Source organism: Entelurus aequoreus, linkage group LG14 (genome assembly GCF_033978785.1).
Source record: "Entelurus aequoreus isolate RoL-2023_Sb linkage group LG14, RoL_Eaeq_v1.1, whole genome shotgun sequence".
Taxonomy (NCBI): domain Eukaryota; kingdom Metazoa; phylum Chordata; class Actinopteri; order Syngnathiformes; family Syngnathidae; genus Entelurus; species Entelurus aequoreus.
In genome coordinates, this window is record NC_084744.1 from 26,358,869 (window position 1) to 26,376,527 (window position 17,659).

The window sequence follows — 17,659 nt, forward strand, 5'->3', positions numbered from 1 at the left end:
GTACCTGCCTAGATATTCAAAATATATTCACCATTATAATACCAGAGGTAGTTGTACAAATCACATTCAACCCAGATTTCACTCCAAAAAAGGTTTAATTAGTTTGCCTGCTATACCACCAACATGTGGAACTTCCTATCAATAGTCATAAAGGAGTGTAAATCTTTTACTTCCTTCAAAGCTGCTTTGAAAAGACATTACATGTTGCAGCTACTCGTAACTGGAAACAGACAAAACCTTCTGCTTTTTTAAAATTATATTTTCTTTTATTTTCTTGCAGTATATTGTATTTACATGCTGCTTTCTGCATACGTTGTGTTCTATCGTGTGTGCCATCCATCCATCCATTTTCTACCGCTTATTCCCTTCGGGGTCGCGGAGGGCGCTGGAGCCTATCTCAGCTACAATCGGGCGGAAGGCAGGGTACACCCTGGACAAGTCGCCACCTCATCGCAGGGCCAACACAGATAGACAGACAACATTCACACTCACATTCACACACTAGGGCCAATTTAGTGTTGCCAATCAACCTATCCCCAGGTGCATGTCTTTGGAGGTGGGAGGAAGCCGGAGTACCCGGAGGGAACCCACGCAGTCACGGGGAGAACATGCAAACTCCACACAGAAAGATCCCGAGGCCGGGATTGAACTCACGACTACTCAGGACCTTCATATTGTGAGGCAGACGCACTAACCCCTCTTCCACCGTGCTGTCCTATCTGTGTGTGTTAAACAAATATTTCAACTGAAACCATGTCAGGCTTTCTTGTAGCAGTGAATGTGTACCGTGATGAAACTGTACCCTTTCCTATGCAAACTTCTCATAACTCCTTCAATCAATCAATCACACATTGTTACAAACTGAGAGGAACATCAACCTCAAACTGTCTCGTTTTCATGAAGAATCTAAATCTTGGCATTGCATCATCCCCACAAGACAAAGCATCTTCCTATTGCAGAAAAGTGTTAATAATGAAATATAAAGTTAGTAAAGATGTGAGAGTAAGAAGTAAACAAACCTGTTCTGTGTAACACAACTTGATGTTTCTTGAAAACAGCGTCCATAAGTTGAAGTTGTCGCTCCTTCTCCTCTTTTGTTGGACAAAGTTCCTCCTCATACTTTGATATCGTTCTTTCGCACATTTTCACACAATCACAACACTTTACACTCACATTTGATCTCTACTTAGCGATGTGTTGATAACGTCCGCGTCTCTTTGTTAGCAGCTAACAAGCTAAGCTAACTAGCAAGCTAAGCTAGCACATAAAGTGCGCTCAGACTAATGTATCCGGATACAAACAATGACTAACAATGTTTCATCTACTACACGACATATATGCGTACATGTATGCACTAAATACAAATAGGGAAACAATAATGGCCAGTGGCCACGTTTAGGCCTTCTCCGTCAAACGCCATTTTGCTTTTTACTCCTTCGTCTTCTTTGGATGGACCAGTTGTAGTGTTGTGTCGTTCGCGAACGATTCGTTCGAAAGAACGAATCTTTTGAGTGAACGTACTGAACCGAATCACTTCATGAACTGATTCGTTCCTTTCTCAGTTCAGTTGAGCTCCGCCGCGACCATGCCGGTATGAGTGGAACTGGCGCATTCTGTGACTCACTGAACCCTCGACGTCGGCGAACGACGCAGCCAATGAGAGGGCGGGGGGAGGGACTGAGCGAACGATCGTTCACCGCGGATTAACGACATGAATCACTCAGTGAACGACAACGCTCTCGCTCTCTGCTCCGCTTGCCCCAATGCCGCGAGTGATTCTCCTCCCGTCGCGGGGATATGTTTCATGCCATTGGCATCCGCTCTCCATTCATTCTCCAAGCTAACGGCTAATGTTGACTCAAGCCACATGAAAACACCGGTACGGTATGGGACGGTATAGCTCGGTTGGTAGAGCGGCCGTGCCAGCAACTTGAGGGTTGCAGGTTCGATCCCCGCTTCCGCCATCCTAGTCACTGCCGTTGTGTCCTTGGGCAAGACACTTTACCCACCTGCTCCCAGTGACTTAGATATTGGGTTTCACTATGTAAAGCGCTTTGAGTCACTTGATTCTAGTGATTCAGTACAGTCAAAAGAACTGCAGAAGTGATTCGGTTCACGTACTGCCACAGTGTGGCGCTGTGTCAGTCACTGATTCTAGTGATTCAGTACAGTCAAAAGAACTGCAGAAGTGATTCGGTTCACGTACTGCCACAGTGTGGCGCTGTGTCAGTCACTGATTCTAGTGATTCAGTACAGTCAAAAGAACTGCAGAAGTGATTCGGTTCACGTACTGAACTGTGCTGACTGTGGCGCTGTGTCACTCACTGATTCTAGTGATTCAGTACAGTCAAAAGAACTGCCGATCCCATGAAAACAAGCCAAATGAAAACAAACACACGTCCCCATTATCTCAACACATAAAGTTATGAGAGTAGAGGAGACAGAAAGAAAGTCCGTGCAGGCTGAGCAGCAGCGACGCGAGGGGGAGGGGCGGGGGGTAAAGTGTAGGGCAGGCTGTTTTGAGAAGATTTAAAATAAAAATAATAACTAATGTATGTACACATACATAGGCTATTATTTACACAGTTATTGTAACAAAAATAAATTCCTCCTTGGGGATCAATTCTGATTCATATTATTATTATTATTATTATTATTATTATTATCCCTTCTACTGCAAGTGTTGTTGTTGTTAGATTAACGCGCGTTCACCCTATTTGCTGCTTCTCCCGCGAATGTCTGCACTGTACTGTACTACGCACGCCTCCCCCCTCCTATTTTTTATTTTTTTTGGGGGGAGAGGGGATTCGGTGAACAAATTTTTTGAACGAATCAATTTAAGGAACTAATTCTAGTGATTCAGTACAGTCAAAAGAACTGCCGATCCCATCACTTCCAGTTGGAGGATTCAGTGGTCTCGTTCTCGCGAGACTCTCAATTGACGGGTCAAAGTTCGTGAGGGATAAACAAAGCCAAGCGACTCCATACTTTTTTAGTTAACTTCGTCAGTTCGTGGTTTGTGTTTACTCTTTAGCGTGAATAGTAGTAGATATATTTCTGAATGATTGTTTATTCCGCGTCGTGTATATTTTTCAACATGTCGAAGACAATTTGTGCAGTTGTGGGATGTTCTAATACAGGGGTCGGGAACCTATGGCTCTAGAGCCAAATGTGGCTCTTTTGATGATTGCATCTGGCTCTCAGATAAATCTTAGTTGACATTGCTTAACACGATAAGTAGTGAATAATTCCGCTGGTAATCACAGTGTTAAAAATAACGTTCAAATTATAAAACATTCTCATGCATTTTAATCCATCCATCCGCTTTCTATCGCACCTGTTCAAGAAGTCCAATTAATGGTAAGAAGTATTTTATTTATTATTGGTTAGCTTTACAATAACAATGTTATTAAAAAGAATAAGAGACTTATTATTCTCTAAAAATGTTGGTCTTACTTAAAAATGCACGCATTTAGTTGTATTCAGTGTTAAAAAATATTATATGGCTCTCACGGAAATACATTTTGAAATATTTGGCTTTCATGGCCTCTCTCAGCCAAAAAGGTTCCCGACCCCTGTTCTAATAGTACATCATCATCATCATCATCATCATCATTTCTTTGTATTCCTTTCATGAACATGCATATATACAAGCAACGTACAGTTCACACTTTCATTGTTTTTTTGTTTCTTATACATTTCCATGATCAGAAAGGAGCAGATGGAAGAATAATATTCTTATATTTATCTGCCAACCTTTTTTAACACAATTATTTTAGATGACTTTATCACTGTTCCCTCCACCAACACCCCAACTCCAACATACTTTTTCATTTTCCTTGAAGCATTTTCACAATGACACGTCCAATCAAAATCAAAAATCAGTTTGATACAATGCCAGTTGTCTCTTTTTGGAACTCTTTTTAAATTCAAAAATATTCTTGCAACTTTTTAAGTCTTTCTTTAGAGAATTCCATGCTTTCACAGCAGCAACAGACAAGCACATTTCTTTCAAATGTGTTGGCGCTCTTGGATCTTTAAAGTCATACATGTGATTCTCATCTTCAGACGTGAACACCAATAACTTTTGTAAGTCCTTCGGAAAAACTTTATTTCTAGCTTTGAACATCACTAATAGAGTATGCAATTCTACAATGTCTTTTAGTTTTAATAATCCTGACCTACTGAAGAGTGCATTTGTGTGGTCTCTATATCCTACTTTAAAAATTATACGAATTGTTCTTAAATGTAAAATAAATAGGCATTATGTTGCTGTGATATGTATGTCCCCATATTTCTGCACAATAATTGAAATAAGGTAGAATAATTGAGCAATATAACATTCTCATTGTATTATACGGGACACTGTATTTAACCTTGTTCAAAATAAATAAGGTTTTAGATAGCTTATTTTTCACATGCAATATATGAGCTTTCCATGTCAACTTTTCATCTAGGACAAGGGTGGGCAATTAATTTTTACCGGGGGCCGCATAAGCAACCCGCACTGCTGGAGGGCCACACCGACAATATTTTAATTACATTTTGCGCAATATTATTTTTGATATACCATAAGATAAATAATAATAATAATAATAATAATAATAATAATAATTAATAATTGTAATTTCATTTAACCTAACTTAACTTTATACAAAAGCAGATTGCTTTTGATGGTTTTATTTTTAACACTGTCTTACACAACACTTCCTGATGTATAATACAATGCAAAAATGTCCATTTCTGCACAGGGTTAATTTCTGTCACTTTATCCTGCATTATCCAACATTTTCCTCCGGCAAATTTGGACAACCATCTGTTGTTAAAAATCGTTTTTAATCATATTTATTGTATATTGTTTTTTATATTGGTTTTATATGTGTATATTTTTTGTTTGCGAAGTTGGTAGAGTGGCCCTGCCAGCAATCGGAGGGTTGCTGGTTACTGGGGTTCAATCCCCACCTTCTACCATCCTAGTCACGTCCATTGTGTCCTTGGGCAAGACACTTCACCCTTGCTCCTGATGGGTGCAGGTTAGCGCCTTGCATGGCAGCTCCCTCCATCAGTGTGTGAATGTGTGTGTGAATGGGTGAATGTGGAAATACTGTCAAAGCGCTTTGAGTACCTTGAAGGTAGAAAAGCGCTATACAAGTATAACCCATTTATCATTTATTTTTATTCAGTCATTGGTGGAGCTAAGGATAATATTTGAATATTGTTTTTAATATTATTGTGCAGCACTTTGGAAACATTTTGTTGTTTAAATGTGCTATATATAAAGTGGATTGGATTGGATTGTCACACCTGCCAGCTTGTCCCATTTCAGTCCTAAAATGTCCAAACACGCATTTACCTATGTGAACAAGTCATTACCTGTGGTTGTCCCTTTAATTGACTGCATGGCTGCCAGCTACTCCGTGATTTGAAAGTCTGCAGCTAGTTATCCCACGTAAGAAGATGAGCAGCTGGGCGGTGTCACGTACATCGCAGCTCTCATCCAAAGCCAGCGAAAACCAGTCAAAGTCTCCGGGCATATCAGCGCAACAGAGTCCAATAAGCACTCCTTAGTAAACTCTCCGTCAGAAAACGCCTTACTTTTTCTGGTGATTTTGTAAGAAATTATGAAACTTGTCCTGACAGCTGCATCTCTGGGGGTGTGAAATTTGGCAAAAAGTCCTTGTTGGGTTTGCAGTTTTACCATCAACGCATCAGCCTCCCTTGCGCGCTCTTCATCCGACAGATTCCGGTATTTTTCCTTGTGCTTCGTCATGTAGTGGCGATTCAAATGATATTCTATAAACCCAGCAACCTGTGTACCACAAATTAAGCACACGGCTTTACCATTAATTTCTGTAAAGAAATACTTGGCAGTCCATGTCTTGTTGAAAACACGCCATTCCTCATCAACTTTTCTCTTTTCAGCGTCTCATCACTTGTCGCTGTGCACCTTCACTCACAGGTTACACCCGGACATACAGCCATAAATAACACTTTTCAAAATAAAAGCAGCACAGTTGTATTGCACGCACGACATAAATGTTTTTTAAACTTTATTTTGTAATTTGTGATTGCCGCTGTTCAATTCACTCACAATCACGTCACGTCACGTCACGGCATACGTCCACACGGAAGTAATACAAATAACGCTTTTCAAAACAAAAGCAGCACCGTTGTATTGCACACTCGACATAGATACTTTTTAAAATTTATTTTGTAATTTATGATTGGCTTCACCCGGGCCGGACAGGGACGCACAAAGGGCCGGATGTGGCCCGCGGGCCGCAGAATGCCCAGGGTCTAGATTCTAGGATGACCCCAAGAAATCTGATTTCAGACACTTTCTCAATGTTCACATTGTTTATGAATAAATTAACTTCTACCTTTCTTGTATTACTGAATACCATAAATTTAGTATTTTCCAAATTTAAAGATAATTTATTTACATCAAACCACAATTTTAGTTTAACCATTTCCTCTTCAATATTATCAGCTAAGATTTTCAAGTCATCTGCTGAACAGTATAAATGTGTATCGTCTGCGAATAATACGTACTGTAAAATGTTCAAAACCTCACAAATATCATTTATATATATAAAAAAAACGTTTAGGTCCTCACAAGATGGAAACAAACTATGTGTGACATTCATGAGTGTTATTTTGACTCAGGAAGATGTGTTTGTGATCCACCATTCAAACAGTACCCGTTTCCAAAAGATCCAGACATGAAAATAAGATGGATTAAGGTCGTTAATAGGAAATGTAAGAACATTAATAACAAGTGGGTGGACTGGAAGCCTACAAAAGACTCACAGATCTGCAGTAAACATTTCTTGCATGGTAAACCAACGGATGAGCACCCTTTGCCATTGTTAGAAATGGGCTACACATCAACAGTTAGCGTGGAAAGAAGAAGAACACTAGTGGACCTACAGAAACGTCAACATCAGCGTCAACTACTGCTGCTGCTTCCATGGATGAAGTTATCCCACAGACTGGCCAAGTAGAGGATAGTTCTGAATCCACCACACCAGGTATGATAAAACATGACATGGACAGTAGTTGAAATAAACATTGTTGAAACATATTGCTACATTATACAATAATGTTGTGTACAAATATTCATAAAAGGTACATTACATCATTGTTATCCTGTAATCAGAACTGTTCTAAGTGTCATGTATTATCTACTAATAGGTTATATCAATAGACAGTTATTTGTTTACTAAAAAGTACCAATTAACAGTTATATTACTTGGTAAATGATTTTAAATGACACATTCTTCTTCTTTTTTTCAGTCCCCAAAACTCAACACTGGAGTGGAATCTGTGGAACATGATCATCATTATTGCTGATAGGATTGCAGAACAATTCCTTCATCCAACCTGAAAATAATAGTCATACATTTAGTATAATGGTGTGTAATGTGTTCAACGTCATAAGTAGGGGTAAATGTCGTTCTGTTTAAATTGAAGAACTTTTCAAATTAATCAATCAATCAATCAATCAATGTTTATTTATATAGCCCTAAATCACAAGTGTCTCAAAGGGCTGCACAAGCCACAACGACATCCTCGGTACAGAGCCCACATAAGGGCAAGGAAAAACTCACCCCAGTGGGACGTCGATGTGAATGACTATGAGAAACCTTGGAGAGGACCGCATATGTGGGTAACCCCCCACCCCCTCTAGGGGAGACCGAAAGCAATGGATGTCGAGTGGGTCTGACATAATATTGTGAGAGTCCAGTCCACAGTGGATCCAACATAATAGTGAGAGTCCAGTCCATAGTGGGGCCAGCAGGAAACCATCCCGAGCGGAGACGGGTCAGCAGCGCAGAGATGTTCCCAACCGATACACAGGCGAGCCGTCCACCCCGGGTCCCGACTCTGGACAATCAGCACTTCATCCATGGCCACCGGACCTGTGTGTCCGGTGGCCATGGATGAGGGGGGAGAGGGGGGAGCAGAGGACAAAAGAAAAGAAACGGCAGATCCACTGGTCTAAAAAAGGGGGGCTATTTAAAGGCTAGAGTATACAAATGAGTTTTAAGATGAGACTTAAATGCTTCTACTGAGGTAGCATCTCTAACTGTTACCAGGAGGGCATTCCATAGTACTGGAGCCCCAATAGAAAACGCTCTATAGCCCGCAGACTTGTTTTGGGCTCTGGGAATCACTAATAAGCCGGAGTTCTTTGAACACAGATTTCTTGCCGGGACATATGGTACAATACAATCGGCAAGATAGGCAGGAGCTTGACCGTGTAGTATTTTATACGTAAGTAGTAAAACCTTAAAGTCACATCTTAAGTGCACAGGAAGCCAGTGCAGGTGAGCCAGTATAGGCGTAATATGATCAAACTTTCTTGTTCTTGTCAAAAGTCTAACCAACTGTAATCTTTTAATGCTAGACATAGGGAGACCAGAAAATAATACGTTACAGTAATCGAGACGAGACGTAACGAACGCATGAATAATGATCTCAGCGTCACTAGTGGATAAAATAGAACGAATTTTAGCAATATTACGGATATGAAAGAAGGCCGTTTTAGTAACACTCTTAATGTGTGACTCAAACGAGAGAGTTGGGTGGAAGATAATACCCAGATTCTTTACCGAGTCACCTTGTGTAATTGTTTGGTTGTCAAATGTTAAGGTGGTATTATTAAATAAATGTCGGTGTCTAGCAGGACCGATAATCAGCATTTCCGTTTTCTTGCTGTTGAGTTGCAAAAAGTTAGCGGACATCCATTGTTTAATTTCATTAAGACACGCCTCCAGCTGACTAAAATCCGGCGTGTTGGTCAGCTTTAGGGGCATGTAGAGTTGGGTGTCATCAACATAACAGTGAAAGCTAACACCGTATTTGCGTATGATGTCGCCTAGCGGCAGCATGTAGATTCTAAACAGTGCAGGGCCAAGAACCAAACCCTGAGGCACTCCGCACGTTACCTTAACATAGTCCAAGGTCACATTGTTATGGGAGACGCACTGCATCCTGTCAGTAAGATAAGAGTTAAACCACGACAAGGCTAAGTCTGACATACCAATACGTGTTTTGATACGCTCTAATAAAATATTATGATCGACGGTATCGAAAGCAGCGCTAAGATCAAGAAGCAGCAACATAGATGACGCATCAGAATCCATCGTTAGCAATAGATCATTAGTCATTTTTGCGAGGGCTGTCTCCGTAGAGTGATTTGCCCTGAAACCGGATTGAAAAGGTTCACAGAGATTGTTAGACACTAAGTGTTCATTTAGCTGCTGTGCGACAATTTTTTCGAGGATTTTCGAGATAAACGGAAGGTTGGACACCGGCCGGTAGTTTACCATGAGGTCAGGATCGAGGTTAGGTCTTTTGAGCAGAGGATGAATAACCGCTTTCTTGAATGCTAGGGGAACAGTGCCAGAGGAAAGTGATAAGTTTATCATATATTATCACTGATGGACCTAATAATACAAAAAGCTCCTTGATAAGTTTCCCAGGAAGTGGGTCAAGTAAACATGTTGTTTGTTTTATCCCACTTACACGCCGTAATAATTCCTCTAATGTTATTTCATCAAAAAGAGAGAGACTATTGTGGAGGGCGGTATCCGTCGTATATATACAGTCGTATCTGTGTTAATAGAACCCAGTTGTAGCTGGGATGCATTGTCTTTAATCTCCTTTCTAATGAGTTCAATTTTCTTATTAAAGATATTTATAAAGTCATCTGCCGAGTGGGTGGAGCTACTGGGAGGAGTCCCTTGTTGGGTTAGCGATGCTACTGTACTAAACAAAAATTTAGGATCGTTTTTATTGAGGCGGATGAGATTTGAGTAAATAGCTTTAGCTAAGGTAAGCATGCGTTAATAAGTTATTAAACTATCACTCCATGCTTGATGGAAAAGCTCAAGTTTAGTCGCGCGCCATTTGCGTTCCAGCTTTCTACAAGATAATTTATGAGCTCTAGTTTCTTCTGTAAACCATGGTGTGCGCCTTTTAGGGGCCCTTTTTTGCTTTAGCGGTACTATACTATCAATGGTTTCGCGCAGGGCATTGTCAAAGTTGTTAGTGAGGTTATCAATAGAGCCGAAATAAATTGGGAATGGTGCCATTACCGAAGGCAGTAGGTCAGCAAGAGTCATTGTTGTGGCAGCATTAATGTTGCGGCTATTATTATTAGCTTGTTGACAATGAGTCAGAATTTCGAATTTTATAAGGTAATGATCAGACATTACTTTAGTACACGGGAGTACCATAACTTTGGAGGTGGTGACACTCCTGACCAGCACTAGATCTATCGTATTACCGTTGCGATGCGTAGGTTCATTTATTATTTGTGTAAGACCACAGCTATCAATTATGGTCTGGAGCGCCACGCACTGAGGGTCCGATGGGGTATTCATATGGATATTAAAGTCCCCCATCATGATTATATTGTTGGCGTGCGTCACTAGATCAGCAACGAACTCTGAGAATTCACTGATAAAGCCCGAATAGGGCCCTGGGGGGCAGTAGATAACAGCCAAGTCGAGAGGCAGCGATGTGACAGACCTCATAGTAAGCACCTCCAACAATTTCTATTTATTATTTAGGTTAGGGGTAAGGTTAAAGTTTTCATTGTATATTAGTGCAACCCCTTTTAAGGGGACGGGCAATATGTGCATTCGTATAGTTAGGAGGAGATGCCTCATTTAGCGCAAAAAAATCGTCTGGTTTGAGCCAGGTTTCGCTAAGACCAATGACGTTAAGATTGTTGTCTCTAATGACCTCATTAACTAATAACGTTTTGGGAGACAATGATCTTATGTTTTAAAAGCCTATATTATAGGTATTGGGCTTTTTTGACGAGTTTTTGTTGAGATTATCCTTAGTAGCAATATTAATAATGTTGTGTTTATTATGCGTAGTGCCCTTTAAATAGTTTCGACTATATCTAGGAATTGACATGACGGGAATTTTCAGATTGTTTACTTGGTGCTGCGATAAACTGAACGCATCATAATTTGCCACCTCAGTAGAATGCATGTCTACCTCTGACACAGTCACAACAGAAAAAACATTATGTTAATTGTGTATTATTCTAAGAGAATTGCTATGTGTGCAGGGATTATCCAGCCTGGCGCTGGCTAGTTCTAGCTTAACTGACTCCTCACCCGGCTGGCAGACTCTGTAATTGTTACATGTGTGTAACACCAAGGTACATGCTTATATCAAAGTACATTTTTGTAACACCAAGGTACGAGCAAAGTGTCCGGCAAGCAAAGTGACACAGTTCGCTTAATTCTGCACAGGTCCAAGAGTGTTACAAATCCTTTAACCCTCGCACCGCTGCTGCCCACTGCTCCCCTCACCTCCCAGGGGGTGAACAAGGGGATGGGTCAAATGCAGAGGACACATTTCACCACACCTAGTGTGTGACAATCATTGGTACTTTAACTTTAACTACCCAGGCTGTGAATTAGAATGGCCTAGCATTGTTAGCCCGATGGCGGCTAAAAAGACAAATGTCAGTAGGACCAAGGGATAGGCGGCTCGCCGGGCAGAGCGATAAAGGGAGGCCAGGGAGAAAAAGGAAGTGCTTCCTCGTCGCCAATGTTATATCCAAGGATACACAGACTCCACTGTGTGCTAACACGACTGTTTGTTTTAATTTATGACACTTCCAAAAGGCGCGGGTCAAACTGCTTTACGGCACCACACTTCACTGTCTTAACACACCAACACCAGAACATAGCATAGACTATGTGCTACAAACAGATCGATTAGTTGGCTTACTTGTTGCCCTCGACCTCACTGGTAGAATCCGGCAGTTCTTTGCCCCTGGTTTCAGGGAGGAAGAAGCCTAGAACTCCACTAAGCATTGCGAGGGTGTTGAAGACAATGTTGGGTAGGAACCAGTGATAAAAGGCCAACATGTTGATTGGTGGAGAGAGGAGACCAGCTACTCGCCCAGCTATGGACAATAATCCAACAGCTGTTTGCATGAGGAGGGAGAAGAGCAGAACTGGAAGTACAGAACCCTGGGAATAAAATGTTGACACAAACTTGAAAAAAAAATCCATATGTTATACGCAGAGCCTTCGTAAAAGAAGGAAAGCCCCCAGTAGCCTCCATGACAAAATGGATATACATACACTGAACTAATATATATTCATTCAAATGATTGACTAGCTTTTTTGCAGAAGGTCCTTTAAAACAACAAAGCGCTCCTGTAACTCTGACAAAATAAATGAACCAAAATCAAATGTCTAATGTAGAAGACGCTGGTTCTCTAGAACAGTGTTTTTCAACCACTGTGCCGCGGCACACTAGTGTGCTGTGGGAGAATATGTAATTTTACCTATTTGGGTTAAAAAAAATGTTTGCAAACCAGTAATAATAATCTGCAAATGTGTCGGTGATGTCTAGAGCTCGGCAGAGTAACCATGTTATACTCTTCCATATCAGTAGGTGGCAGCAGGTAGCTAATTGCTTTGTAGATGTCGGGAACATGGTTTGTCATGATCACAATATGCAGACGACAGTGTGCAGGTAAAAAGGTGTCTAATGCTTAAACCAAAAATAAACAAAAGGCGAGTGCCGCTAAGAAAAAGCATCGAAGCTTAGGGAAGGCTAGGGAAAACGAAATTAAAACTGAACTGGTTGCAAAGCAAACAAAAACATAATTCTGGACGACAGCAAAGACTTACAGCGTGTGGAGCCGACGGCGTCCACAAAGTACATCCGAACATGACATGACAATCAACAATGTCCACACAAAAAAGGATGGCGACAACGTAAATAGCCTTGATTGCTAAAACAAAGCAGGTGTGGGGAATAGCACTCAAGGAAGACATGAAACTGCTGACAAACCAACCAGTCCAGTTGCGATCGATTGAATGCCCTGAGATTACAATGACCTGGATGAATGAGAACATTCATACACAGTATATATATATTGCTTACCTGACTGAAGTGGGGAACAGTTCCTGAGAGTAGACCATGCACACCTAAATATTCCAGTCCAAGAACTTCCCTGTCGTTAAAAGAGCCGTAATAGCAACAGCATTGTCTGGAATGGGAACAAGTGAAAGATATGTGAGTGTAATATGTCCAAGCTAAGGCATCATTTCTGTGAAAAATTATGGAGTCCCCTTGAGAGAAAGTCACAGTCAGGAGACTGAACAAGCCACCTGCCAGGTTGGTTCAAATCACAGACTTTTTTCTTCCCAACAACTTCAAAAACCAGATGCACAGAAAGTGTGCGGGTATTTCTGTGATTCCAAACACAAATTGAACCAAGAAGATGCTCAAACCACATGTTCCAACACTGAGAGAAATACAAAAAGAGCCTAAGTATGTCGAAGACCTAGGTGAGAAAAAAGAAATAAATGAGGACATAAAATTCAATAACTAAATGTTTTACACACCAGAAAAAACAAATAAATCAGCAGCTTCCTTGTGGTTAAAAGCATTTTCATGGCTCCACTTTCGACTTCTTTTCCCTCATGTTCCTCTAGCTGCGTAGTTCAAGAGAAGAACAAACGATTAAAGACTAGAATAAATAATTTAGTGGATTGTGTATCAAAGCATACCACGCAGTCCAAAGTACTCTCTGGGACTTCCTGTTCATTAATTGAGGCCATGGGGATTGTTTTATATAATCCCCAAATGTAAGTTTGTAAAACAATTCAGCCATTTTCTCACATTTTTTTATTGTATAAATGTCTGAGTGCATACATATAAAACAATCACAACACTATCACATTACAAGAGAGTAATAAAGATGATTAATAAAATGGATTATAGAGACCCAACAAAAGATTCATAAAGTTACACATTTTTAAAATTGTATAAAAGACAACAGTTCAAATGATGTATCTTTCACCACACACACTGCAACTCAACACTTTCTCTCCTGGGTGTGTTCTCATGTGTCTTACAAGGTTTGATCGGTCACAAAAGCTTCTGTTGCAGATTGAACATGTGAAAGATTTCTCACTAGTGTGTATTCTCATGTGCACTTTCAAATATTTACTTAGAACAAAACCTTTACCAGAGATTGAACAAGAAAAGGTTTTTCACCAGTGTGTGTTCTCATGTGTACTTTCAATCTGCGAATTTCTACAAAACCTTTACTACAGATTGAACAGATAAAAGTGAAGTGAATTATATTTATATAGCGCTTTTCTCTAGTGAATCAAAGCGCTTTACATAGTGAAATCCAATATCTAAGCTACATTTTAAACCAGTGTGGGTGGCACTGGGAGCAGGTGGGTAAAGTGTCTTGCCCAAGGACACAACAGCAGTGACTAGGATGGCGGAAGCGGGGATCGAACTTGCAACCCTCAAGTTGCTGGTAAAAGGTTTTTCACAGTGTGTGTTCTCATGTGTACTTTCAAATTGTGACTTTCTACAAAACCTTTACCACAGATTGAACAGGAGAAAGGTTTTTCACCAGTGTGTGTTCTCATGTGCACTTTCAAATATTTACTTAGAACAAAACCTTTACCACAGATTGAACAAGAAAAAGGTTTTTCACCAGTGTGTGTGCTCATGTGTACTTTCAATTTGCAACTTTCTACAAAACCTTTACTGCAGATTGAACAGATAAAAGGTTTTTCACCAGTGTGTGTTCTGATGTGTACTTTCAATGTGCAACTTTCTACAAAACTTTTACTGCAGATTGAACATATAAATGGTTTTTCACCAGTGTGTGTTCTCATGTGTACTTTTAATTTAAAACTTTCTACAAAACCTTTACCACAGATTGAACAGGAAAAAGGTTTTTCACCAGTGTGTGTTCTCATGTGCACTTTCAAATAGTTACTTAGAGCAAAACCTTTACTACAGATTGAACAAATAAATATTTTTTCTCCTGTGTGTGTTGTTCTGTGTATTTTCAAACATGACTTTTGTGCAAAACCTTTACCACAGATTGAACAAGAAAAAGGTTTTTCACCAGTGTGTATTCTCATGTGTACTTTCAATTTGGGACTTTGTGCGAATCCTTTACCACAGATTGAACAGATAAAAGGTTTTTCACCAGTGTGTATTCTCATGTGTACTTTCAAATTATGACTTTGTACAAAACCTTTTTCACAGATTGAACAAGAAAAAGGTTTTTCACCAGTGTGTGTTCTCATGTGTACTTTCAATGTGCAACTTTCTACAAAACCTTTACTGCAGATTGAACAGATAAAAGGTTTTTCACCAGTGTGTGTTCTCATGTGTACTTTTAATTTAAAACTTTCTACAAAACCTTTACAACAGATTGAACAAGAAAAAGGTTTTTCTCCAGTGTGAGTACTCATGTGTCTTTTCAGATAACTAAGGTATTTAAAGGTTTGGTCACAGTGAGAACATTTCAAGTGAGTGTTGTCAGTGTGACATGTCTTATCATCTTTAGAGTCTTCATCATCAGTGTCAGGAGAGTGTGACGTTGTGTCCTCACTATCTGATAGTGGAGCTAAGAGCTTGTCTGCTTGTGATCCTCCACAGTGGTCTCCATCAGCTTCTGTTGTCATGTGTTGTGTTGAGCTGCTGCTTGGAGGCTCCGCCTCTCTCTTCTCCTCACTTTCACCTTTGACCTCATCATCTTCACTCTTCACAGGGACACCAGTCACTGGGAACTCCACCAGTTCTTCAAGATGATCTCCCTCCTGACTGATGCTGTGTTCCTCCTCTTCCTGTTTTAGGTGGGGCGTCAGTGAGTCTTCCTCTTCCTTTTTACAGGGCAGGGTCTGTGTCAAAGAGGAAAAGGAGACACCAGAGGGTTTGTGGCGCCTGGTCTTCTTTGATGGATTCTCTTTCACCATCCTGAAGTTACTACACTCCTGTTTTTCAGGCAGAAGTTGTTCTTCACAGACGTCTGCAGGACACAAAATGACAAACATGCTTGAGAAATGTCCAGATTTGCTCAGTCACATGAGGCATTCAGTAAGTTCACATGTACTTAAAATAAGTTATTATATGAATTGGCCTGAAAACAAACACAATGGTCTTTACAACATTATTCACAGGAAAAGAAGACCACTTTTTACGAGTGGGCATTATGGCCTAAAATCTATATTGCCATACATTCACATACAGCTCTGCCTTCAACACCATCCTCCCAAGCTCTACCAGCTCAGCGTGCCCGACTCCCTCTGCAGTTGGATCAATGACTTCCTGACAGACCGAAGACAGCACGTGCGGCTGGGGAAGATTGTCTCGGACAGTCGAACCACAAACACTGGTACTCCTCAGGGCTGTGTACTCTCCCCCTGGCTCTTCTCCCTGTATACAAACTGCTGCACCTCCAGTCACCAGTTCGTAAAACTGTTCAAGTTTGCGGATGACACTACCCTCATCGGGCTCATCTCGGATGGCGATGAGACAGCCTACAGGAGAGAGGTGGACTGGCTGGCATCCTGGTGCAGCCTCAACAACCTGGAGCTGAACGCCCAGGAAACAGTGGAGATGATCATGGACTTCAGGAAAGTCACAGCCCCACCATCCCCCCTCACCCTGATTGACTCTCCCACCCCCGTCTCCATTGTGGACTCCTTCCGTTTCTTGGGCACCACCATCACCCAGGACCTCAAGTGGGAGCTGACCATTAGCTCCCTCATCAAGAAGGCCCAGCAGAGGATGTACTTCCTGCGGCAGCTGAGGAAACTTAAGGTGCCGATCGAGATGCTGGTGCAGTTTTACTCAGCCATCATCGAGTCTGTCCTCACCTCCTCCATCACCGTGTGGTTCCCCGGGGCCACAGTCCAGGATAAGCATCGACTGCAGCACATCGTACATGCTGCTGAGAAGGTGATTGGCTGCAAGCTCCCATCCCTCCAGGACTTGTTCTCCTCCAGGACCAGGAGGTGTGTGGGTTGGATCACAGCTGACTCTTCTCACCCTAGACACAAACTATTCTCCCCTCTCCCCTCAGGCAGGAGACTACGGTCCATCCAGACCCACACCTCCCGCCACCTGAACAGTTTTTTCCCCTCGGCCATCAGGCACATGAACAATAACTCCTAACAGTAGCTCCTTTGAATTCCTTCTAAGTCTATAACAAGATCTGATAGCTCAGTTACAGCTCTTGTTATTATCAAATCTGTGTTATATGTGTTTTATGTTGCACGATTGCACCAAGAAAATTAAAGAATCATATAACAGGCATATCCCGGGCAGCTATATGGGGGCCTGTGTCAATTACCAGCTGATATGAGGGCGGGGTTAGAAGGAGGTGAATAAGATGTATGTGTGTACAAAGCTCGCCAGGGATGATGTTACTGTTGTGTTGTTGCTTGCGACAAAAAAAAATTAAGTTGTGGTTCTGCAAGGCAAAACTGTCGTCTTTTCCACGAGTCAAGTCCGTGCCGTCACAGACACTTGCCTGTGGGAATTGATGGACGGCAAGGCTCGAGACACGATCTCGAATGGCAGGACCGACTATTTGCTTCTGCTCCTCTTGAAGGACATAATAAACTGTTTGTGTTAAAGCGGAACTGGACTTTTTTTGGGGGGAATGTTGCCTATCGTTCACAATCACTATGAAAGACACGACGACGGATGTCTTTTTTTAGCATTCATTCTAACATGACTTCCTGTCCCACACAAGCAGATTTCAGGTCAATTGAGCCGCTGTGCGCAGGCGGTTGAAACTGAAACATTGACTTGAATAAAAATGTGTCTCCTACGGTTTCAAAGC

At 41.2% G+C, this 17,659-nt stretch overlaps 1 protein-coding gene across 3 annotated transcripts in view; it reads right to left on the reverse strand.

Annotated features, from left to right (window-relative positions):
* The window catches only part of LOC133664616 (gastrula zinc finger protein XlCGF57.1-like), a 62,294-nt gene that overhangs the window by 19,349 nt on the left and 25,286 nt on the right, over positions 1-17,659 (reverse strand). Inside the window, exon 1 of one of the 3 annotated variants that reach the window (XM_062069390.1) lies at positions 1,020-1,609. The exons of 1 other annotated variant lie outside the window; for it this stretch is intronic. In XM_062069390.1, coding sequence (XP_061925374.1) covers positions 1,020-1,143 — 124 coding nt within the window. In that variant the 5' untranslated portion in view covers positions 1,144-1,609. Of the gene's footprint in view, positions 1-1,019; positions 1,610-13,674; positions 15,839-17,659 lie in introns of those variants that run through there. One more of the 3 variants, XM_062069392.1, reaches the window with a different exon arrangement.